Source organism: Capra hircus, chromosome 20 (genome assembly GCF_001704415.2).
Source record: "Capra hircus breed San Clemente chromosome 20, ASM170441v1, whole genome shotgun sequence".
NCBI classification, from domain to species: domain Eukaryota; kingdom Metazoa; phylum Chordata; class Mammalia; order Artiodactyla; family Bovidae; genus Capra; species Capra hircus.
The window spans coordinates 65581728-65607827 of record NC_030827.1 but is presented as its reverse complement, the minus strand read 5'-3'; the positions used below and the strand labels follow the sequence as shown (position 1 = coordinate 65607827).

The 26100-nt window shown below is 44.7% G+C and overlaps 1 protein-coding gene and 1 non-coding gene across 2 annotated transcripts in view; one reads left to right on the top strand and one right to left on the bottom strand.

Moving 5' to 3' along the window:
* The window catches only part of ADCY2 (adenylate cyclase 2), a 462350-nt gene that overhangs the window by 218255 nt on the left and 217995 nt on the right, over positions 1 to 26100 (top strand). The window contains exon 4 of the mRNA XM_018065622.1: positions 17657 to 17806. Coding sequence (XP_017921111.1) covers positions 17657 to 17806 — 150 coding nt within the window. The remainder of the gene's footprint in view (positions 1 to 17656; positions 17807 to 26100) is intronic.
* Positions 3519 to 3590, bottom strand: TRNAF-GAA. Its single transcript has one exon. It is a non-coding gene; the product is annotated as a tRNA-Phe (tRNA).

Genomic DNA, 26100 nt, shown 5'->3' with positions numbered 1-26100 from the left:
TCAGTCATGTCCGACTCTTTGAGGCATCATGGACTGCAACAGGCCAGGCTTCCCTGTCCATCACCAACTCCCAGAGCTTGCTCAAACTCATGTCCATTGAGTCGATGATGCCATCCAACCATCTCATCCTCTGTCGTCCCCTTTGCCTCCCGCCTTCAGTCTTTCCCAGCCTCACGGTCTTTACCGTTGCGTCAGTTCTTCACATCAGGTGGCCAAAGGATTGGAGTTTCATCTTCAACATCAGTTCTTCTGATGAATATTCAGGACTGATTTCCTTTAGGATGGACTGGTTGGATCTCCTTGCTTTGCAAGGGACTGTCAAGAGTCTTCTCCAACACCACAGTTCCAAAGCATCAATTCTTTGGTGCTCAGCCTTCTTTATAGTCCAACTCTCACATCCATACATGACTACTGGAAAAACCATAGCTTTGACTAGATGGATCTTTAGGCAAAGTAATGTCTCTGCTTTTTAATTTGCTGTCTAGGTTGGTCATAGCTTTTCTTCCAGGGAGCAAGCGTCTTTTAATTTCATGGCTGCAGTCACCATCTTCAGTGACTATGGAGCCCAAGAAAATGAAATCTGTCACTGTTTCCAGTGTTTCCCCATCTGTTTGCCATGAAGTGATGGGACCGGATGCCATGATCTTTGTCTTTTGATCCTTAGTCTCAAGGAGTGCATCGGCTTTTGTCTCATGGTCATAGGGAGTCTGCTGCAGATTCAGCCCTTATATCCATATTCACAGCAAGTAGATGGAGGGGCTAAGTGGGAACTTCCTGTGAATTGAATCTGCTCCTTTTCCTTAGGGAATTAGAAGCTGACACAGAGGCCCTTTCTCTTCTGAAGGCAACTTCATTCGCTTCTGCCTCCCCTGCCACTCCCCTTCACACAGGAACCTGGGGAAACCAATGTGTGCAATTCCAGCCTCCGAGGAGACTCCCAGAGGAAAGGGGATGGGGAGGTCTTGACCTGCTGATCCCTGGAGTCTAACACTCTCTCAAAGTGCCTGTGTGATCCAGCCTGCCTTGCTCGCGATGTCCTCACACATGATCTATTATTGCCATCTTGTCTGAGGCCAGGATTGATAAGAACAGCTTTTAAGTTAGTAGACAATAGTTGTCTCCAAAGTACATAAGTCACCAGGCTCCAGAATTCTTTCCCTTTAAATATCCAGGGGCATGCTGTTTTGCACATGGAGCTGTGGTCACCTCGGCCGCCAGAAGGCTCCTACTCAGTCATTCAGAGGCAAGTTGTTAAATTGGCAAGGCTGCTGTTTAGGTGGGGAATAGGTCATGTTTATGAGTGAACCCATGGCTGGTGTTAATAGAGTGTGTGTAAGAAAACTTCATAGGTTCTGCTCAGCCCCTGCTTTTGCTGCAAAAAATTCACTCAGCCTTGTATCCTCATAGGCTGCAGGGTGGGCTTCCATAGTGGCCCAGATGGTAAAGAATCCACCTGCAATGCAAGAGTCCCAGGTTCGATTGCTGGGTCTGGAAGATCCCCTGGAGAAGGAAATGGCAGCCCACTCCAGTATTCTTGCCTGGAGAATCTCTTGGACAGAGGAGCCTGGTGGAATACAGTCCACGGGGTGGCAAGGAGTTGGACACGGCTGAGCGACTAACGCTACTACCACTACGAGGCTGCCCCGTTCTCTGAATCTGTATCCCATCATGACGCAGTGCTGAGAAGGAAGGAGAGACCGGAAAGAAAGGCTTATGCAGATAATATGTGTCTATGTGAATTAAATAATCATCCATTAATGCAAAATTTAAGATTTATGATTATAGAGACAATTTTACATGTATATCTGAATTTGATCAGTGACCCTTTAAAAACATTTTCTATAAGCAAAGGCTCTGTCTGGGAGCATTTTGGCAGCTCTCAAGTTTGATCCCCTTATTAAATAATCCAAACTTTATCAGATTTGCTTATCCAAAAGCTGTCGAACCTGGGAGGCTGACTTGCTCTACGAAAACTGCAAGAGAATGACATGTAACTTCAGGATGCTAATCTGTCAGCTAAGTCAAACTGGAGGATTTGAGTTTTCCATTTCTCTTAGAAACGCCTGAGTGGTCGCTCTTTGCTTTTAGAATGAAACATACACACACAGGATAGTGGGAACTCTAATCTGGAGAGAGTCCATTTAAACATCATCTTTAGAAGCTACTGGGAAACCTGGCCTCCCTGAACTGTTTCTCTAGAAGTGACTTGGATAACTGTCCTCTCTAAAATGTTTCTTTGATGTCACGTCGTGTACATGTTGTCTTCCCATCCCTACCCTGGTCCTAGTTCACCTGTTACTGTAGGTCCTCTAAAATCCCACTGTCTCTTCAGATGTGAGTGTCTGGGGTTGGCCTGACCTCATCTCTTCTCCATCTCCTTCCGTCTGTCCGCTATAAGACACCACTCAGCATCAGCTTTATCCAAGTTCATTTTCTAGTCCTGTTACTCCAGGGTTCATCTCCCTCCCCCAATCAGTCGGGGAGCCCTCCTCTGAGAGTGGAAGGGTGTCTTTGCTTTGGTTTAAATAATGACACCACACCTCCCACCTTTAGTTTGAATAGCAAAGCTCCCCCACTTCCCTCGAGAAGCCCATCCTCATTAGCATTAGCCATTATTCAATCCATTATTCAATTCTCAGCTCTGCTCTCCACTTGAATTGTTTCTTTGTTCTGGCAGTATTCGGGTCTAGTCATCTACTTTTTATCTGACATTAGTTTCACCAGTGGTAGCGTACAACACATTCACTGGGGGAGACTTGGGTTAAAAATAATGATAATCTGCTGACTCTCCGGAGTGGGCTCTGGGCACATAGGCATCTTTTTAAAGCACTGGGTGATTCTAATGCACAGCCGGTTTAGGAAGGAGGTGCAGCGGGCTCCGGTGAGGAAAGTACCTTATTGAAGTTTATCTCGCCTTTCCAATTGCTGACAACAAAATCAGTAGGTGTATTTGTATGGTACTTATCATCAATAGCGTGCTTTAAAATGCACATCTCTGGTTCTCTAAATAGAGCATGGGCTGTGCATGAAATTTGCATTTATATAGTCTGGTGATGTTTTTATTAGATTCATTATGGTTGTAAGAGATGGGAAGAGACTGGTACAGAACTGGGTATAATTTATGTACATTATCAAATGGGAGAGATACAAAGGTTAAGAAGGGTGGAATTCAATCTGTGGCTGATGGAGCCATAAATAAACTGGTCTTGCTTTAAAGAATGATGTCATCAGACAGTTGTGTCTCCGGGGAAGCGGGTGTGCACAGGTAGTGTCTGTCTGCCTGAACACTGGTCTCTGTAGGGAGTGGCCCTGGACTTGGAGAGTCTGAAGAGCGATTTTGTTAGTAATCCAAACTCTACCAACCGTGGGAGGCTGATCTGCTCTGGCGAAAGTGGAGTCACTCAGTTGTGTCTGACTCTTTATGACCCCATGGACTATAGCCTACCAGGTTCCTCTGTCCATGGGATTTTCCAGGCAAGGGTACTGGAGTGGGTTGCCATTTCCTTCTCCAGGGGATCTTCCCAACCCAGGGATCGAACCTGGGACTCCCGCATTTCAGGCAGACGCTTTACCATCTGAGCCACCAGGGAAGCTCTGCCAAAAGTGTGAAAGAATAATATTTAGACCCATAATGCTAATTCATTAATTTATCCTGAGGAATATGCCTACCAGGTAGACCAGTTGGTTATATGAAATCTTCTCTCACAGTCTCTTTCTATAGCAAGAAGGGACTTGATCCAAAGGTCATCTGTGAGCATGGTGACTGCAGAGCTGGAGTGGAGATTTGTGTGTTTAAGGCAATGTTTCTTGACCTTCCTCCAATACTTCTCTCTAGAAGGAGGCTTTTTAGATGTTTTTTTTTTTTTTTCCTAACCCACCCCCATGAAATTTTAACACCACAGGTATATTGCATAGCTATTTATGTGATGTATGCTATGTGTCATGCACTAAAAGACTAATTTTTTGCTTTCCCCAAGAATTAATGCTTGTTCATTTGGGGATGATATGGCCCCCACTGAGAATGTATGTCTTAAGGGATGTATTCTCTATAGCCCAAACTATGTGTCTCCCCTAGAAGGATCCTGGTGGCTCAGGGCTGCCCTGGTGGCTCATATGGTAAAGAATCCACCTGCAATGTGAGAGAGCCAGGTGCGATCTCTGGGTTGGGAAGATTCCCTGGAGAAGGGAATGGCTACCCACTCCAGTATTCTCGCCTGGAAAATCCCATGGACAGAGGAGCCTGGCGGGCTACAGTCCACGGGGTCACCAATAGTTGGACACGACTGAAGTGACTTAGCATGCTTGCAGCATGTTTAAAGAATATATACCAAGTACACATTACGGCAGACCCTATATGAATTCCCCAATACATACTCAAGGGAATAAAGCATATGGGATCCTTGCCCTTGTGGTGCAAAGCCGGAGAGACAGTCACTAAGTAGATCAGTAAATACAAACTATTACCTTTAGGGGAGGAAATGATATCACAGGAGGTAGCAGGTACACGGCTGGTAGATCACAGCAGGCTCTCACGGACCATACCCAGAGCAGATCTGTCATGGAAGCCAGGTGTAAGCAGGTCCCACACAGGAAGAGGGCCAGGTGGGAGTTTCTTGGGCAGAGGGAACTGTTTCACAAGGGCTTTGAACCTGGAGAGATGGGCAAGTTGAAAGACCCCCCCAAGGAGGGCAGAAGTGCCTTGAGTTGAATTTCCAGGTAGGACATGAGTGGGAATTGATGCAGACCAGGGCAGGTGTGTGCAGAGTTCAGCATAGACCCTGAAGGGGAGGTGCCAGGTCTGAGTCTGGACTTCAGAACAGAGGTCTGGACTGGAGGTGTACTTGTGCAGACTGATGGTATTTGGATGGTGTTGAAGAAGTTGCCAGGTATATGGATGCCTCTGCAAGGGGAAAACTGGAGGGACTGACAGAGAAAGGGACCTAGGCAATGCCCTGGAGGGGACAAAGTTTGAGTCAGAGATGCTGGGAAAGGTTGAAGGCAGAAGGAGAAGAGGGAGGCAGAGGATGAGGTGGTTGGATAGCATCACGGACTCAGTGGACACAAATCTGAGCAAACTCCGGGAGATGGTGAAGGACAGGGAAGCCTGGCAGGCTGCAGTCCATGGGGTCGCAACAGGTCTGACTGGACTTAGCCACTGCGTGGACACACAGGAGAAATCAATGAGATGGGCAGACCCCAGAGAGCAGGGGACCCAGGACCCTGAGAGAGGCCAGGATTCTTGGCAGGAAAAAGGGACCAGTCCTGGGCTATTCCAGAGTCTCAATGAGAAGAGCCCAGAAAGGAGTCGATGGCCACAGATAACCAGTGACTGTGACGAGAGTCATTTCAGTGGCTTCTCGAGGCTGCTGCATAGTTTGACGTGGGATGCGAAGAGTCAAAGGCCAAAGACATAGAAGGAGCTTAAGTAAACAATCCTTTGAGGTTTGGGTCTCAAGTGAAATGAAAAATAAGGAAGAAGGCAGTGCCGTTTGTGTTTCGGGAGGGCACTGTCTGAAGGGCAGCAGACCTGCTCACTGCTGGGATTGATGACAGGTCGTCAGGAATGACCTGGAGGCTGAAGTCCCTGTTGCCTGGAGACCATTAATAGTCAAAGTGAAGGTCCAGGCTGTGTGGTTTTCTTAGGCATCAAGGTTAAAAAAGTGTTTTTCTTGGGAGTGGTAGAATTGGGTTGTCACATTCCATCTCAACAGAGAAATTTCTACATGCATATTCTGAAAAGCAGACCCCTTCCTCCATTCCAAGTCCTCTGCTGTGTGGTTCTGATGCCAGGCGTGGTGTTTTCTCATCAGCATCCTTCAGTGCGGTGATTGCCTATAGAAATCCCTAAGGTGTGAAAACTGTCTCCTGCAGCGAGCACAGCATTTCCGTTTCTCCAGTTGGGGGGTAGACAACTGTCAGGACCACCTGATCTTGAGGGTCTCTGCGTCTCCTGTCTCTTCTTCCCAGTGGAGAGAGATGATGCTGTCTTTGTCTTTTAAGCGCGTGTCACTAAGCTTCTTTGCTGCTTCTCTTGGATTTCGCATTCCATGAAATAAGCCATGCAAAATCATTTTTAAAAGACATTAAATTGTTTCTCAGATCAAAAAATTTCCGAGATCGTCACTATTGCTCTGATTGGTTAATGTCTGATTTATATATGATGGAAAATAAAGGGAACTTCAGTAGTTATGAACTAACATATCTACTCTTTGTTACTGTCCTTAAAAAGTTAGTACCTCTGGACTGCTCATCTAATAATTTTACTCCGGAATTTTAGTGGGCAGGTTTATTATGTAATATGTCCACAGGGAAATAGAAGTGAATACTTTTAACTTTTTATACTCATTGTTTGGAATTCTAGTCACCTTGGGTAGATTTCTGTTTCATTCCTGGCTTGAAATACTTCTTTTGCACCATTAGGAAGCATGTTAGTTCATCACAGAAATGTGTTTAGACTTGGAAAACACTGGAGATTTTAAAAATGTGATCATTATGGTCCCAAACAGAGGTTGCAGTTTTAACTCTGATTTTCTTTGATCGGCTGAAACTGTGTGAAGCCAACCAAATGGGTACTTTTGTAAATCGTCATTTCATGAGATTTTGCTTCTTTTGCCTATGCCATACTTTGGGGTGAGTCTCAACTGAAGCTGGATTCATGGGTTATATTTGATGGCTGCTTGTTGCCCCCCCAAACAGGACTAGTAGACTTGGAATCACTGATTACACAGAGAAAACCTAAACCCAGAAGGTTAAGCCTTTTGCTACTATGCATTTTCCAAACATCTGTACAATAATACTTTCAAGTCAGGTTTACTTAAGATAAACAAACACCTCTGTGTAAGCTGCCGATAAGTCTCATATATCATTGATTGAACCAAGTGTGCCTTCTCACAGTTGATTAAAGTGAGAGTGAGTTCGCTCAGTCATATCAGACTCTTTGAGACCCCATGGACTGTATGTAGCCCACCAGGCTCCCCCATCCCTGGGATTCTCCAGGCAAGAACACTGGAGTGGGTTGCCATTTCCTTCTCCAGTGCATGAAAGGAAAAGTGAAAGTGAAGTTGCTCAGTCATGTCTGACTCTTAGTGACCCCATGGACTGCAGCCTACCAGGCTCCTCCATCCATGTGCTTTCCAGGCGAGAGTACTGGAGTGGGGTGCCATTTCTAAGAAATGCGGGGTTAACCTTTAAGTGAATTTTCTGATAACTTATAAAAAGCCTCTTGATGAAAGTGAAAATGGAGAGTGAAAAAGTTGGCTTAAAGCTCAACATTCAGAAAACGAAGATCATGGCCTCTGGTCCCATCACTTCATGGGAAATAGATGGGGAAACAGTGGAAACAGTGTCAGACTTTATTTTGGGGGGCTCCAAAATCACTACAGATGGTGACTGAAGCCATGAAATTAAAAGATGCTTACTCCTTGGAAGAAAAGTTATGACCAACCTAGATAGCATATTCAAAAGCAGAGACATTACTTTGCCGACTAAGGTCCATCTAATCAAGGCTATGGTTTTTCCTGTGGTCATGTATGGATGTGAGAGTTGGACTGTGAAGAAAGCTGAGCACCAAAGAATTGATGCTTTTGAACTGTGGTGTTGGAGAAGACTCTTGAGAGTCCCTTGGACTGCAAGGAGATCCAACCAGTCCATTCTGAAGGAAATCAGCCTGGGATTTCTTTGGAGGGAATGATGGTGAAGCTGAAACTCCAGTACTTTGGCCTCCTCATGCGAAGAGTTGACTCATTGGAAAAGACTCTGATGCTGGGAGGGACTGGGGGCAGGAGGAGAAGGGGACGACAGAGGATGAGATGGCTGGATGGCATCACTGACTCAATGGACGTGAGTCTGAGTGAACTCCGGGAGTTGGTGATGGACAGGGAGGCCTGGTGTGCTGCGATTCATGGGTCTCAAAGAGTCGGACACGACTGAGAGACTGAACTGAACTGAACTCATAAATAATCTGTGTTTAAAACAGCACAGGGAACTATATTCAATCCCTTAGGGTAAACCATGATGGAAAAGAATGTAAAAAAGAGTGCATATATATGTGTATAACTGAGTCACTCTGTGCTGCAGGAATCTGTACATCATACTGGGTGCTTAGTCACTCAGTCGTGTCTGACTCTTTGCCACCCCATGGTCTGTGGCTCGCCAGGCTCCTCTGTCCATGGGATTTCCCAGGCGAAATTGCTGGAGCGGGTTGTCATTTCCTTCCCCAAGGGATCTTCCCAACCCGGGGATCAAATCTGCATCTCTGGCTTGGCAGGTGGATTTTTTACCACGAGCCACCTGGGGAGCCTCATGATTTTATAGCAGGGTGTATTTAAGTCTGCTAAAACTTCCTGGATCTTGAAATCATTGTAGAATAACGTACAAAAAACAGAGTAGTTGTCACCAAAAGGACTTGATCTAGAATCATTGCTCTGCCACTGGCTATTCCCAAGTCAGGTCATTTACATTCTCTCAAAACAGCTTCCTCATCTGTAAAATGGAGTTATGAATTCCTTCCTTGTAAGAATATTAGGAGAATCTGAAGATAAAATATATTTGAGAAAGATCTGTCAAACAAAATAATGGAGCATTCTTTCTGTATAAAAAATAAGGATTTTACTTGTGATAACATGAAAAAGGCCATATATTGTAAATCAGCTACACTTTAATTTTAAAAAGTAGAAAAGACTCAGTAGTCTGCTGGGGAGATTGAGTGAAGGGCAGTCAAAAGGTATAGACTTCTAGTTATAAAATAAATGAGTACCAGTGAGGTAATGTATAGGAGAAGGGAATGGATACTCACTCCAGTATTCTTGCCTGGAGAACTCCATGGACAGAGGAGCCTGGTGGGCTGTAGTCCATGAGGTCACAAAGAGTCGGAGACACGAGTAAAGCCACTTAGCTCATACACATGATGACTGTTCTCTGGCTGAAATTGTCCAGAAGCCAGAGTCAGGTCTCGGTGGTTAAAATTCGAGTTTGCCTTCCTTCAGTACACACCCCTCAAGAAAATACACAGTGGGAGAGGAAAGAAAGTGGTGAGAAACCCAGGAGCACACTCGGGGGAGACACCACTTTCAAGTACATTTCAGCCTTTTATCCTCTTAAAAGGCAAGCTGCTGCCAGGCATGCCCTTACATAATCAGTGTCATTAATGAAACATCTAGTTTCATTTGCAGTAGGAAATTTTCTTGTTTTCCGGTTCTCAGAAGGTTTCAGTTTTGCATCCAAGCAGTTACTTATCTTTTTCAATCACAGCATGACTTGATGGAATATTTTTTGGTCTGACTAAGAATTCAGAGTGGACCTTGAGAATCACAGCGTTCATTGGTTTTTGCCCTGTATTTGGAGTCTGTGACTGTTTGCACGGGCCTTGGCAGACCCATCACTTCTGAATGAATGTGCTTGCTCTTGTTGGGTTTAGGTCTACGCCCGGGATGGGCTGCGCTAAACCTGCCCTGTTACTGCCCTTGACAAGCTCGTCCCTTTGCTGTCATGTTACGTCTGATATCTACATTTAGGTCCATTTCACTTAACCTCGGAAGGTGTCTTCTTCTCCATTCATCGTTGGCAGGGTATATCATGCGTGGTTTACTTAGCTCTAATTTATCTCCTATTGTGTAGATTCGAAGTAGCATCACAAGCAGGTCCTAATGTAAGTTGCCAATGGGGTAGCAAAGGAAACGTACCCCGAGTAACCATGAAAGGTGTGCCTCCCTTCTCGTACACTGTTAGCTGAAGAGACGTACTTACCTTGCGTGAAGTGGTGTACCGTCTTATCCTAAACCAAGCTGCACAAGTTGGAGTGTCTGAGCGCCTTGGCCATGTGGTCGTTGACTGAATCTGAAGAACCTGCTGGCTCTTCAATTTTTAAATGAATGGATGTGTCCCCTATAAAATGGTAGTAAGCGAAGAGAATTATGTAGACTGTTTAAATGAAGCTAAATTTCATTGATCCAGATTAAGTAGAGATTATCTAAGTTAATGGAAAGTCTAACCTAAAGTGTGTTCGGTTATCTTTGGTTTTCGCTTTTATGTCCACTGAAATCACCAGAATTGGGCAAATTATATATTGCTTAGTGCAAATCCTTAAGGGAGATGATTCAAGGCTAATAAAATTTTGGCTTTAAATAACATATAATGACATGTGTCTAAGGTTTCGAAACACATGAGACGCAGCACTTAGAGCGTGTTCTTCTATTGTGTACATGTCATTACACATGAGGCAGAGGGGTCAGGAGGACACAGCAACCAGCATCTGTTAAGCCTGTTGGATAATCCAGGACCACGGGACCCCCTGGGGTTCTGAACGAGTGGAACCTCTTTAGAACAATTAACGTTCATTCAACTTTCTGGCCTCACAAAGACCAAGGAGATAGTGGCTTCTGTTGGGTACTGGTAAACATGTAAAGTTCAGTTAATCATTGATTGGCTGACCGAGTGTCAGATGTAATCCTTAAGAAGTCACCAAGCCAGCAGGCTCTGGGGCAGAAGGCAGTTTGGACCAGACAGAGAGCGACTCTAATAAAAGTGCTTCATGGTTAAGAATCCGCCTGCCCGTGCAGGAAACAAATGTCAGATCCCTGATCCTGAAAGACCCCATGGGCTTCAGAGCGCCTCAGCCCAGGCACCACAACTCCTGAGCCCGTGCTCTGGGACCCTCGAGCTGCAGTACTGAGCCCAGGCACCCTAGAGGCCTCCCACTGCAACTAGAGGAAGCCTCTGCAGCAATGAAGACTAGCACAGCCAACATTAATTAACTCAGTAATTAATTACAAAAAGGAAGGTCTGAACAATATTTTTTTTTTACAAAGTGCTTTGTAATCACAGGTAAACTCCCAGTCCAGCTCTGTGAAACACAGGGAGTGTGGAGAAAACTGCCTGAGAGCCTTACTTTGCAGAAATGACCCGCAGAATAATCAGCATCAAGACAGAAATGATTGGGCCCACTTTGGGCACTGCGGATGGATTGTGAGTTACGGAGGTAGCGGTTCCCTCCCTCCATAGAGTTTCTTTGATTGCTTGTCTCTTCCTGTGGTAGAGAAGAACTAAGCTCAGAAAGCCAAGATTCTTCCACGAGCTTGAAATCAGGGACGAACTGGATGAGAGGACAAATGTGCAAAGAGATGCGAGCTACGGATCTTGGGGGAGGCAGGCTTCAGCAATCTCCTTCCACTGAATTCTAAACATTGGAAACTCGATGTTTTGTCTTCTTTTCACTATTCTAAACTATTAATCAAACCAGCTTTCTCCCCATCAGTTTCAAATTTGCAGTCCCTGAGCTGAGACATCCAAGTCTGGGTTTCTGCCTGGTGAAGTAAGCTTTCCCTTCTTCTATGGAAGTTGTGTTTTCAGTGACTTAATTGTGGGAGGAACTTATCAAGATCTTGAGTCTCTTCTTATTGGCTTGTAATGAGCTGAGTAAGGAAGTGACTCTCAAACACCCCTGCAATTTTACTTAGCTGTGATACTGAACTTGAACCCTAAGAAGATTCTTTAGCCTTAGCCCCTTATCCCAAATATAGCTGGAAAAAATAACATAATTCAAAAGTGATGTATGATGTCTCAAAAACTGTATGCTATTCCAAAAGACTTAATAATAACAGCTCTAATAGAAAAGAGAATAATGAAAATAATCACCATCGCCAACAGTACTATATTTCTAGTGGCCTTTTCCATAGGAAATTAAATTGCATTTGACACCCAGTTTGTAATTCTAGTTGAACAAACCAAAGCCGAATAACAACCATTGTTGAGATGGTTGGTCTTTCAGTTTTCTTCTTAACTTTCTGTCTTAGCTCAGGCTGCCATAACAAAACACCAGAAGCAGGGAGTGCCAAAAGGAGATACTTACTGTTCATACTTCTGGAGGCTGGCAAGTCTGAGACCAAAGTGCCCGATGATTCACTTCTGGTGAGGGTCCTCTTCCTGGCAGACAGCCCCCTTTCTCTCATGGCAGAAAGACAGACAGAGTCTCTTCCTTTCCTTATAAGGACACTAATCTCATCATAAAGGTGGACACTCATGACCTCATCTAAACCAAATTCCCTCCCAAGGGCCCCAGCCCCTGAGAGCATCACACTGGGAGCAGGGCTTCAGTGTATGCCTGTGGGAAGAACCCCCCGCCCTCCCAATGTATGCATTCAGCTCCTAATACCTTCTGACTCTCAGCATGCTCAGGCTCAGTCATGTCTGACCCTGTGACCCGATGGACCACACCCCGCCAAGCTCGCTGTCCTTGAGATTGTCCAGGCAAGAATACTGGAGTGAGCTGCTGTTTCTCTCTCCAGGAAATCTTCCTGACCCAGCGATGTCTCCCTCCATCGCAGGCAGATGCTTTACCACTGAGCCGCCAGGGAAGCCCTTTCTGACTCTACTCCTCCTCATCTGGAGGGATGTTAAATTTAAAGAAGGTTCCAACACGTGATCTGAAAGTCACTGGATGTTATTAACCAAAGCGCCATGTGTCTGGTCCACACTAAAAGACTGAGACAAAGAGCTAAGTCACTGGAAAAGACCCTAGTGCTGGGAAAGATTGAGGGCAGGAGGAGAAGGGGGCAACAGAGGATGAGATGGTTGGATGGCATCACTGACCCAATGGACATGAGTTTGCGTAAACTCTGGGAAATAGTGCAGGACAAAGGAGCCTGGTCTTCTACAGTCCGTGGGGTTACAAAGAGCTGGACACGACTTAGAAACCAACTACAAGAGACGGATTAAAAGCAGAGGTCCTGAGGCCAGGGCATAGCACGAATGAAATTCTTTGGGGATTGCAACAAAATGCCGAGGAGACGGGATTGGGATTCTCTGAAGCCGTGTTTGAGAGCTCAGTTTAGGGAGATTGTACCTGATCATTTTCTCTCCCAAGCAAGAACATTGTTTTATTTAAGCCAAATTTGCTGCATACGAGATGCAGTGAGCGTGCTGAATATTCATTTGCAGCTCTGTTCATCGAGTTCTTATAATCCCTTTTATTTTCCTTTGACTTATAATTGGTGTTTTTGCATATTTATGATCTGTTTGTTTTAAGCTGAGGACCTGTTTTAAATTCTGTAATGTCCTTTCTCCCCCAGCCCTGTGCAGTTCGCTCACAGAGAAACCATGGCTTTGAGGGATGGGGCTTCCTCAGTACCACTGCCTCACCCCACACTCAGCTGGCATGTATCCCGACTGCTGACATCTGTGAACCCTGTAGTTCGCAGCCCTGAACCTAAAATAAGAATGAGAGAACTGAACAATTTTAAAACTCAAAGTGAAAGAGGACAGTGAAAAAGTTGGCTTAAAGCTCAACATTCAGAAAACTAACATCATGGCATATGATCCCATCACTTCATGGCAAATAGATGGGGAAACAGTGAAAACAGTGGCTGAGTTTATTTTTCTGGGCTCCAAAATCACTGCAGATGGTGATTGCAGCCATGAAATTAAAAGATGCTTTCTCCTTGGAAGGAAAGTTATGACCAGCCTAGACAGCATATTCAAAAGCAGAGACATTACTTTGCCAACAAAGGTCCGTCTAGTCAAGGCTATGGTTTTTCCAGTGGTAGTGTATGGATGTGAGAGTTGGACTGTGAAGAAGGCTGAGTGCCAAAGAATGGATGCTTTTGAACTGTGGTGTTGGAGAAGACTCCTGAGAGTCCCTTGGACTGCAAGGAGATCCAACCGGTCCATCCTAAAGGAGATCAGTCCTAGGTGTTCATTGGAAGGATTGATATTGAAGCTGAAACTCCAATATTTTGGCCACCTGATGTGAAGAGCTGACTCATTTGAAAAGACCCTGATGCTGGGGAAGATTGACGGCAGGAGGAGAAGGGGATGACAGAGGATGAGATGTCTAGATGGCATCGATGGACATGAGTTTGAGTGGACTCCGGGAGTTGGTGATGGACAGGGAGGCCTGGCGTGCTATGGTTCATGGGGTCGCAAAGAGTCAGACATGACTAAGCGACTGAACTGAACTGAAAACAGTCACAGAGGACCTGAGTGGCCACCAAATCCTTGTGATAATTCCTCGAATGTTTGAAGACAGTGAGGTCCCTTCCTTAAATGTCCTTTGCCCAGGTGAAATAACCCTGCATGGGAATTAAAGACACAGACATAGATAAAATAGATTAACTAATGAGAACCTACCGAGTAGGACAGGGAACTCTACTCAACGCTCTGTGGTGACCTAAATGGGAAGGAAATCCAAATACGAGGGGATATGTGCATGCATATAGCTGATTCGGGCTGCTCAGGTGGCACAGTGCTTAAGGACCCACCTGTCAATGCCAAAGACGTGGGTTTGATCCCTGGGTCCGGAAAATCCCCTGGAAGAGGAAATGGCAACCCACTGCAGTATTCTTGCCTGGAGAATCCCATGGACAGAGGAGCCTGGTGGGCTATAGTCTATGGAATCTAAGAGTCGGACACAACTTAGCAACTAAACAGCAAAAAATAGCTAATTCACTTTGCTGTACAGCAGAAACTAACACAACATTGTAAAGCAACTTTACTCCAAGAAAAACTAATTTATCAAAAGAAGGAACGCTGCTCAGCTCATTCTTCTCTGGTCCCCTGACCCAGTTAGAAACAGCCCACTTCGTTACTTTGCTCTGAGTACTTGGGCACACCAACAGCTCCAGTGTCATGATCAAGTGCTCTGGGGACCACAGTGTGGTCTCTAAACTGCAGCCACTTAAAAGGACTTTAAATGATGGAGGCTCTTTATAGCATCAAATGCAAATGCTCTCTAAAGGAAAACCATGTTAGCTGCTTTCAGCGCTTACACAGGTCTCTTTGGAAATTCTTCAGAATCACTTTCCCCATACCCTAGTAGAGAGTTGAATTGCATTGGGTGAACCCGTCCTGACTTGTTTCCTGGGGTCATGTTTTATTTAAGCCAAATTTGGTCTTGTGGCAGTGGTCCAGGACAATCCTTTAAAGTCTTCAGGGGCTTACCCTCCACTCTCTGAATATGTTAGAACTTTGTTTCTTCACCTATAAGATGAAATAACAAGAGGGGCCACCCTCCTGGGTGTTTTACTTTCTGGACTCTTGCAAGGATGAAATGAGGTATGTTTGGAAGATCAATGATGATGCAGCGAAAGAAACAGAACCAGTTTTCTGGTAAATACCAGCCTTCCCACCAGCACAGGATTGGTGTTTTATGCATCTCCTGAGAATCATGGACAAGTGCTGATGACTCCTCCCCCACACGTGTCAAGTGACGATGGGGATGTGGAAAGTGACAGAGGACCCTGTCTCTGTGGCGAGTGGGCGGAGTCTGGTTTGCACAGACTCTGGAGCATGGGTCATGCTCCATTTCAAGGCCGAGTTTGCATCTTCAGCCTACTGTTATTACCTTAAACAATTTATTTTCTTCATGATGTCCCTTGAGAGGCCAAGTTTCCCCTCCTATTTTCTGACAGATGTGAGAGGGGCTAAATGAAGCAATCAGATAAAAGAAAGCATCAAGACAGTATGATGTTATAAAATAAATCCAACGTTGTGAAAATAGGATTTTTTACTGTGTCTTCTGCTTAACATCTTCTAAGAAACAAGATGCTGTGATATTAGTTTTGAAAAGAAAATCCCAACTGCATCACTTCCTTGTGCCCTAGGTTTTCTAAAGTCATAATATAAATGCACCCTTTTGAAAGAAAAATGCTCTAGGACATCAGTCACATTTGTAAATGTGTGTAGTTATTAAAATACCAGGACCAATTCTATTAACCTTAGAATACGGTACTTTAGGATGAAAGCAGGTATCAGGAAAATGCTTGTAATTTGATTAAATTTTCCACCAGAAGAGAAGTGCCATAACTGCTTGGCATGAAAATGCTTAGCTGTTTATTTCTTGAGCATTTCTTTGCATATCTGAATAAAAATCCATAAATGCATTCTTTCCGATTATCTGTAGCCACGGAGGGTTGGAATAACATGTTGTTTGAAGCAATGCCACATCCATTGCCCAGATTAACGAACAAATGACCAAAAGAAGGCTTTTCCTTAAGAACCTTGACATCGCAAAGCTGCCAGGGCCCTGGGTCAGGCCGACAGTGTAGTAACAGAGACGCCCTTTCGTCCTTCCTGCTGGGGGAGCCCAGGGCACTGAGGATGGCTTCATTCAATTCTGTTGCTTCCATTTGGTTCTTATTTTGGAGGAACTGACTTCCTAAAATGTTTGCATCTTTGATGGCATTTTTAAGGAAAAAAAAAAAGAAGCTCTCATAGATAAGCATGGTTATTATTATTATTATTTCCGCTGTGCCTAATAAGGAGAGAGACAGTTCTTCTAATTCTGGGCCATCTGGTTTGTGTTAGGGCTTCTCGTTCCTGCTTCTTTGGGCTGCTGTTCTTCAAAGCAAACCCAGCAGTGACACAGTTTGCAGAATCTTTATTGAAGTAAGAGATGGTCCTTTTGCAGAAGTGAAGAGTGAAAGGGCTAAAGTAAGATCGTATGGACAGCTGAGTGTTCTTCCTGGGCAGGACAATTATAGGTTGTTTTCAACTTTTCTATATTTTCTCTTTCACCCCCAATTTTTGTGAACCCAAACTGTTTTGATCAACAGAGGAACAAGTGATGTGCTTTGAAAGGGTCCTATATTCTTACATAAATTCTAGGTAATGGGGAGTATGCCTTCTCTAGGCTCAGTGAACACAGGTTCCACGTGACAACAATCTGCATCAGTCACGTAGTATCATGATAATGCTGAGTAAGAACCATGAAATCTTGGTGCCCACAGTAGTGGACTGTGGGTTGGCTGCCAGTCTCTGTTCCAGGGGTACCTCATCTTCCATGTTCTTTTCCTGATGAGATACAAAAGAGGCACCCCAAACATGCCAGACCTTCCAAACCTGGGCTGGATCTGGCTCTCGGTTACTCCCACCCACATGGCATTAGCTGCAGCAGATCACGTTTGTTGTTGTTCAGTCACTCAGCCGTGTCCGACTCTTTGCAACCCCATGCAATGCAGCACGCCAGGCCTCCCTGTCCTTCACCATCTCGCAGAGCTTGCTCAAACTCATGTCCATTGAATCAACAGAGCCATCCAACCATCTCATCCTCTGTCATCCCCTTCTCCTCCTGCCTTTAATCTTTCCCAGCGTCAGGGTCTTTTCTAATGAGTCAGCCTTTCACATCAGGTGGCCAAAGGATTGGAGCTTCAACTTCAGCATCAGTCCTTCCAATAAATATTCAGGATTGATTCCCTTTAGGATTGACTGGTGTGATCTTGCAGTCTAAGGGACTCAAGAGTCTTCAACACCATAGTTCAAAAAGCATCAATTCTTCAGGGCTCAGCCTTCTTCATGGTCCAACTCTCACATCCATACATGACTTAGTGGAAAAATCATAGCTTTGACTAGACAGACCTTTGTAGGCAAAGTAATGTCTCAGCTTTTTAATATGCTGTCTAGGTTTGTCATAGCTTTTCTTCCAAGCAGATCACATGGCTGAGCCCAAAGATAAGGGAGGACAGCAAAATCACCTGTGAGAGGGCACGGATCCAAGAAGCAGATGGGATCCATTTTTGTTAAATAAATAAAAATGTTAGTTTTGGTACAGAAATGAAATCAACCTTGAGCAGAGTCATCTCTTTGCAGACTCTTGCCCAAGTACCTTGTGTTGTTGTGTTCGTGAACGATAAATGCTCACGCTATTGAGTGGTCTTTGTGTCCTCAGATCCTGGCCAACGTGATCATCTTCATCTGCGGGAACCTGGCGGGGGCGTACCATAAGCACCTCATGGAGCTCGCTCTGCAGCAGACGTATCAGGACACGTGCAACTGCATCAAGTCCCGGATCAAGCTGGAATTTGAAAAACGTCAGCAGGTAAAATACACCTTCGGTCTTACTTCCACGTTATTTGAGATGGTATTGGAATGATGTTGTCACTGCTAATGTCGAGGGTACATTTCATCCACTGACGGGCATCAGCAGGAAGCCAGAGTAGCCACCTGGTCGTCCTGCCCGCCCAGCTTTGGGCTGTATGCCCAGTGGATTGAATTGTAAACCAAAGAGCAGAGATGGCATCTTCAGACTCAAACCCAGCCCCCACCCCCAGGATCACCCACGTGCTGACAGCTACATCAACTACCATCAACACGAGGCTGGGGAAATTCAAATAATAATGATAATGATGATTGTTATAGTGACTCTTGGTTAAGACACTCATTGTTGGTTACAGCACATTTCTCTGTGATAGTGTTTGTGGCCAGGGTTTGCCCCAGCTGAAATCTGCCTGTGCCATTAACAATACTTCGTTTAGTGTCTGTTTTCCACCTGGGATGCTGAAATGGGATGAGGTGATGAAATGAGATGAGATGCGTGAACTTGTCCTTGAGGGAGATGATTGGAGTTGGGAGGGAGGATCTGGTAGGGAACTGGTTGTAGTGTCAGGGGCTGTCATTGCTGTGGGTGATACATGGACACATACATCAGGAGAATACGTAGGCTCTGATGACACGCTGTAAAAATAAGAAATGGAGATAAGCCAGGGGTGGAAGGAGCAAAGCCACGTGGTCTCATCCAAGATGGTGGCCAGCAGATGAAGCAGACATGCTTTGGAGGGGAAACCAAGGTGGGGTCCTGTACTTGACACGTTTAACGTCAGGTCTCAGCAGAAGATCCATGTGAATAGTTTACTTTTTGCCCTTGAGTTTTCAAATTTATCAGCAGGAACCCAGTTTCCATCTCTAAAGATGATGGTTGTTAGCATGATTCTGTAGCATGAAACCCACACTCCCTTCTCTGAGTGCATTCATCAGTATTTGACACATGATTGTGTCACTATCATTCATTAAATTGTATTTAGTCCATTTTATATCATTGTATTAAAATGTATTTATGGTGGTGAGAGCAAAAAAAATCCCTTAAATACTTATACTAGACTTTTATTTGTGTATGAACTGATGAATAGTAATTGTACTCCTTTTTGAAAACAGGGAGTTCTGTTTGTTCATCTAATAAATATTAATTGAGCACCTAGATTGTGGAAGGCATGATTCTAGGCACTGGCGTATGGCTGTAAATATTGCTTTCTCACTGATATTAGCAAATCTAATGGGTTGTTTTAAAAACATTTTGTTTTGCAACATGCCTAGCAGAAGTATTCAGTAATTACTATTTAATTCTTTGGTCTCTATGTATATCAAACTCTGGATTGCATCAAGAGAAATAGACAGTTGTTAACATGGGACAGTTAACCAGTAAAACTTCATATACTGTGCATTTATTCATGTTCAGTAATGGTTCAAATCTAGTTCTAGAAAATTCTGTAGTTTCAACACACAGCACTTAGTCTTCACACTTGTTTCCTCTACAGAGTTCAAATGTTGTAAGGCAGACCGCTTCCTTTTTCTGGAGAAGGCAATGGCACCCCACTCCAGTACTCTTGCCTGGAAAATCCCATGGATGGAGGAGCCTGGTAGGCTGCAGTCCATGGGGTCGCTAGGAGTCGGGCACGACTGAGCAACTTCACTTTTGCTTTTCACTTTCATGCATTGGAGAAGGAAATGGCAACCCACTCCAATATTCTTGCCTGGAGAATCCCAGAGACAGAGGAGCCTAGTGGGCTGCCGTCTATGGGGCTGCACAGAGTCGGACACGACTGAAGTGACTTAGCAGCAGCAGCAGCTGCTTCCTTTTTCAAACAGTGGTGACTGGATACGTTTGGTCCCGCCAGTCATATTTAACTTTCTTTTCCATCACCTTCACCAAGGTTAGGAAGAACTGAAATTCCAAGTCAGCGGATTGTATAACCTAATATTTATAGTACCAGCTTTGACAGAACACTATCAGGCTGTTGACCTTTTCTACACTGCCTCTTTCCATGAAGAGACCTTGAGCAGCCAAGACCAGATGTCATCCCTTGTCACCATGATCTCTGGGTCCATGCGGTCAGAAAGGCGATGCCCTGACCTTACGTGGCTCCAGAACTAGACAGTGAGGCACAACTTGTGTTACAGACTTTGTGGAACCATCATGGGAGATACTATTAGAACATCTATTTACAAGTTCTAGGAAAAAGAGTCAAGGATCTTTTTTAAAATATGTAAGAAGAAAAGGGACACTGCAGAAAAAGAAGAACTTACACTTTGTTGTTGTTGTTCAGGCGCTCAGTCGTGTCTGACTCTCTGCTACCCCATGGATTGTGACGCTCCAGGCCTCCCTGTCCCTCACTATCTCCTGGAGCTTGCCCAAGTTCATGTCCACTGAGTCTATGATGCTATCTGACCAACCATCTTATCCTCTGCCACCCTCTTCTCCTTTTGCCCTCAGTCGTTCTCAGCATCAGGGTATTTTCCAACGAGTTGGCTGTTTGCATCAGCCAAAGTATTGGAGGGTTAGCTTCAGCATCAGTCCTTCCAGTGATGTTTAATAAAATATAATTTGACACAATGTACGAAGTTTGCTACCAAAGTTGGGAGTGAGCTGTCAGGGTCTAGGGCCCAGAATGCAGTACTTCTGTTAAGATTTTGAAAACTATGTTTCTAGGATAGAATAAAGGTCCATAGTTGTTGTTTTTTTTCTCTCCAGTTCAGTTCAATTCAGTTCAGTTCAGTCACTCAGTCGTGTTCGAGTCTTTGTGACCCCATGAACTGTAGCATGCCATGCCTCCCTGTCCATCACCAACTCCCAGAGTTCATTCAAACTCACATTCATCGAGTCGGTGATGCCATCCAGCCATCTCATCCTCTGTTGTCCCCTTCTCCTCCTTCCCCCAATCCCTCCCAGCATCAGAGTCTTTTCCAGTGAGTCAAATCTTCACATGAGGTGGCCAAAGTATTGGAGTTTCAGCTTCAGCATCAGTCCTTCCAATGAACACCTAGGACTGATCTCCTTTAGGATGGACTGGCTGGATCTCCTTGCAGTCCAAGGGACTCTCAAGAGTCTTCTCCAACACCACAGTTCAAAAGCATCAATTCTTTGGCGCTCAGCTTTCTTCACAGTCCAACTCTCACATCCATACATGACCACTGGGAAAACCATAGCCTTGACTAGATGGACCTTTGTTGGCAAAGTAATGTCTCTGCTTTTTAATATGCTGTCTAGGTTGAGCATAACTTTCCTTCCAAGGAGTAAGTGTCTTTTAATTTCATGGCTGTAATCACCATCTGCAGTGATTTTGGAGCCCCAAAAAATAAAGTCTGACACTGTTTCCACTGTTTCCCCATCTATTTGCCGTGAAGTGATGGGACCGGATGCCATGATCTTCATTTTCTGAATGTTGAGCTTTAAGCCAACTTTTTCACTCTCCTCTTTCACTTTCATCAAGAGGCTTTTGAGTTCCTCTTCACTTTCTGCCATAAGGGTGGTGTCATCTGCATATCTGAGGTTATTGATATTTCTCCCGGCAATCTTGATTCCAGCTTGTGTTTCTTCCAGCCCAGCGTTTCTCATGATGTATTCTGCATATAAGTTAAATAAGCAGGGTGACAATATACAGCCTTGACGTACTCCTTTTCCTATTTGTTTCCTTCCAGACCAGCATGTAATTAAATGGGAATGAAAAATTTCCATAATTAATAAAATCAGTAAGGTATGAATGTACAGATTTAAGGAAACAAAAATTAGCCAATGACAAGCTAGGTGCCCTTCATACAGAAGAGTGGCCTCAGAGACCATGGCGCTGGTATTGCTGCAGACCAAAGTAAGCTCTGAGGACTCCGTGTGTCATTTCTTATCCATCCGTTGCCGCAAAACATAAAAAAAAATTTTTTTTGACGTGTAGTTGATTTACAGTGTTGTGTCAGGAGTATAACAAAGTGATTCAGATGTGTATATATATCTTTGTCTATATCTATAGATAGATACCTGAATATGTTGTATGTATATTGTATATTTGCTTCATTCGCAGTCACTGAGGCAAACAACAGTGTCCTGGAGAGTGCTTCATTCAGGTGTAGGGGGGTTAGATGACTTGTTTCAGCCCCCGTCTGGATAAAATCTTTGCATCCATTTTAAGGTTGTATCTCCAGTTACCACAGAATGAGCTGACACTCCTGGAGGCTGAGGGCCACCATTGTGAATAGTTCCCGGGTGCCTTTTGCAGCTTCACTCCCTGCCATGCTCAGACCTTGGGGAGGAGGGCAGATGTCCTGTGAGCCCAGGAAGCTGGTCCTTGTGCAGCCCCGCTAGGGGTTATCAACTCAGTTGAGATTACTGGGAAGGGTCTAGGGATTCTACAGTCTTTTCCAAATCACTCAACTCTGTACTTTTCTTTTCTTCAAATTTTGTGCTTTTTTTTTCCCTAGATGCAAATGAGGTAAATTTCTAGTGATTAAAACCATTTTTGAACAACGTGGCTATTTGTACTCTAAGATTTGAGGAGAAGAAGGAATGAAAAATGTGAGCAGAGGTTTTCTCAGTGTTTGTGTTCTTGCCCTAAAAATGCCCTCGTGGGTAAACACTATTTTTTTTTTTTTCTTAGTAAGTGAGAAACTTAATGCACTCAATTAGTATTGAAGCCGCCTTTGGGGCCTGAAAGTGGGGTGTTTTGACTTCTGTCTTAAGTTTCACATCCTGCAGTAAAAGCCATTTCTTGTGCACCGTGTCAGCGCAATAGAGGCTCTTTATCAAACCTGAGTCAACAGAGGTGTTTCTCCCTGGAGTGTGTAATAGACGCTCTGGAATTGACGAGAGCTGGAGTCAGGGCAAAACAGAAACCCTCTCTCTTAACTGCTGGGGCAGTGGAAATAACTGTGGCCTCTGTAGGACTGAAAACTAGGTTTGCTTTTTTTATAGAGAGAAAATAAACACACTTCGATTTATATGTTGTCTTTGTTTTCAAATAATGTAATTGTGAGAATCTTGATGTGGACTGCCTTCTTCTGGAAACACCCTGTGGGTTGAATATGATACAATATGCCTTTCAGTGGAGAATGCTAGTCAAGTGAGGTGGGGACACCGTGTTATTCCTGAGTCTGTTCCCCACTGTGGGGGCTTAGTGAACCAGTAGGCTCCCTGCGTCTCCTTGGGGGCAAAATTGTGCAAATTTCAATGGAACAAGTAAGTGGTCCTTTTGTGTTCATGGTTGAGTAGATAATAAGCGTATCCATCTTTATCCTGATACGATAGCCGGTAATGTTAGGGCATTACCAGATGTATTGCGTAAATCATTTAAAATGCCAGGTAGAGTGTGTTGGAGCTGTTTCCGGTTTGGGATGCTAAAACGTGGTTCCTTTCCGCGAGGGAATGGAGAACAGAAGGAATGGAGTTCTCGTAACGGGCCAGGCTGCCTCCTTAGTTCTTTCACATTTGCTGCGCTGCCAGGCTCCTATTGCTGTTGTGACAAATGACCACAAGCCCAGTGGCTTAAACAAAACAAATGCAGCATTGTATAGTTCTGGAGATCCGAGGTCCAAAACCAGTCTCGTGAGTTCTGTCACAGTGCTGGCAGCGCTGGACTCCTGGAGGCTCTGAGGGCAGAATCCAGTTGCCTTTTCAAGCTTCTAGAGCCTTCCTGAATCCTCAGGTCCCAGCCACTCCCTCCATCGTCAAATCCAGCAGCACAGATTCCAGCCTCTCTCTCCTCTCTCTCTGTCTGTCTTTCTCTTCACCCCCTTCTCAGATCTCTGACTGTGCTCTTGCGTCTTCTTCCTACCCTTTCATTATCCCTCCTGCCTCCCCGCCATAAGGGTAATCCAGGAAAATCTCCCCACCTCAAGGTCCTTAATTATATCTTCGAAGTTCTGGGTTTTCCATATAAGGTAACACAGTTGCGGGTTCTGGGGATAATTAATCGAACAGGGTGCTTTTTACAGGTTCATTATTCAGCCAACCATCCTGTCTTCTTAATATACTTATAAACTCTATGACCTAAGTCTCTTTTCCCACTTAAGTCAAAGTAACTGAAGAGCTGACTCATTGGAAAAGACCCTGATGCTGGGAGGGATTGGGGGCAGGAGGAGAAGAGGATGACAGAGGATGAGATGGCTGGATGGCATCACGGACTCGATGGATGTGAGTCTGAGTGAACTCCGGGAGATGGTGATGGACAGGGAGGCCTGGCGTGCTGCGATTCATGGGGTGGCAAAGAGTCGGACACGACTGAGCGGCTGAACTGAACTGAACTGTCAAGTTACTTGTCCAAGACCACTCAGCTCTTAAGTGTGGATATTTCTGCCTCTCATGTTGGTTCTGCCTAAGTTTTTTGGAGTTATCTTTGAGAATAGAGATTTTTCTTACCCATAAAGGACTTTTTAAGTTAACTATGTTGTTTTCCGTTACTAGTTACATAAGGAAGCATAAGACAGTATCACACACTTCTCTGACGTCATTAGGTTATGCATTGCCGTGGTAAGCCACATATTGTCCATGAGACTGTTAGAAATTTACATGCAAGATCATTCCCACAAGAAGCCGCAGTGTTAAATCTGTCTGTGGCTGGATTTCCATTCTGCGGTGGACCCTGGAGGCAGACCGCCTGAGTTGAATCTTGGTTATGTTATCTCTTTGTATGACCTTGGTCAAATTCTCTCACTTCTCCATGTCTTGGTTCCTCTGATGGAAGTTGTTCTACTTAATTTCTTACCAAATTTCAGAGTCTTTCTAGCATTCAAAATGGTGTCCTGTTAAGAAAGTGATCATGAGCTGGTCTTGCACTGAATTCTCATGACATCATGCCCTCAGTTCAGTTTATTTCAGTCACTCAGTCGTGTCTGACTCTTTGAGACCCCATGGACTACAGCACGCCAGGCCTCCCTGTCCATCACTAACTCCTGGAACTTGCTCAAACTCATGTCCATTGAGTCGGTGATGCCATCCAACCATCTCATCCTCTGTTGTCCCCTTCTCCTCCCGCCATCAATCTTTCCTAGCATCAGGGTCTTTTCAAATGAGTCAGTTCTTCACATGAGGTGGCCAAAGTATTGGAGTTTCAGCTTCAGCATCAGTCCTTCCCATGAATACTCAGGACTGCTTTCCTTTAGGATGGAGTGGTTTGATTTCCTTGCAGTCCAAAGGACTCTCAAGAGTCTTCTCCAACACCACAGTTCAAAAGCATCAATTCTTCTGTGCTCAGCTTTCTTTGTAGTCTAACTCTCACACCCATACATGACCACTGGAAAAACCATAGCTTTGACTAGATGGACCTTTGTTGGCAAAGTATGTCTAATGACATAATGCCCTAACATTAAACAAATCAGCTGCCACCCTGGTGAAACCATGACTGCACTGAGGCTGGAGGGTGAGATAGGTGCTGGCTATGCCATCCCCTGAGTGCTCTCCATAATAAGTTCCCTTCCTCCTTGAAGCAAACAGATCAAACAGAGAAAAGTTCTGCTGTATCTGCTAGAACATGTGATGGAGAGTCCTTCCAAACGCTTTTTTATCAGCCCCCTGTCACTCCGTTGGGGAGCTTACTTTTCACCAGCAGAATGGATGGTGTGAGGCAATCACACAGCTGCCTACGCTGCAGGACTTGTCATCTACCCCCGTTGTCTGCATCTGAGTTGGCACATGGAGTCCAGGGTGGAGCATCTCACAGTATATGCCTCTTGATAAAAACCGAATTGAGTGAGCTCAAGAAGAGTTCAAGCTAGTGAGACTTTCTCACTGCAGTTCCTGAAGCGTGAAAGAAGCAAGTTTTAGTAGAAATGTTACCCATGACCTTTAGGTAGGATTATGCAACCAGCAGAGACAGCAGAGAATGTTGTTGTTCCATTGCTCAGTCGTGTCCGACTCTTTGCGACCCCATGGACTGCAGCACTCCAGGCTTCCTTGTCCTTCACCATCTCTTGGAGCTTGCTCAAACTCATGTCTGTTGAGTCAGTGATGCCATCCAGCCATCTCATCCTCTGTCATCCCCTTCTCCTGCCTTCGATCTCTCCCAGCATCAGGGTCTTTTCCAGTGAGCAGAGGATGAGAAACGTAAAACACCACACAGTATGTACGGTTTGGTTCGGATAGGCTGACCCCACCTGTGTCCTCAAAGATCCTGAATGAGACTTTCCTCCCAACCCCACCCCCATCCACTTTTTATCCATTTTATTTAATAATCGATTGTATAGTTTTTCCTTCGGTATCTCCTCCTTGAAGAAGTTGTATAATCCCTGGTCCCCGCTTCTTTCTGTTTTATTAAGTGATGAGTTACCTGCTTTTCTCAGGTATCGTTCCCTTGATGG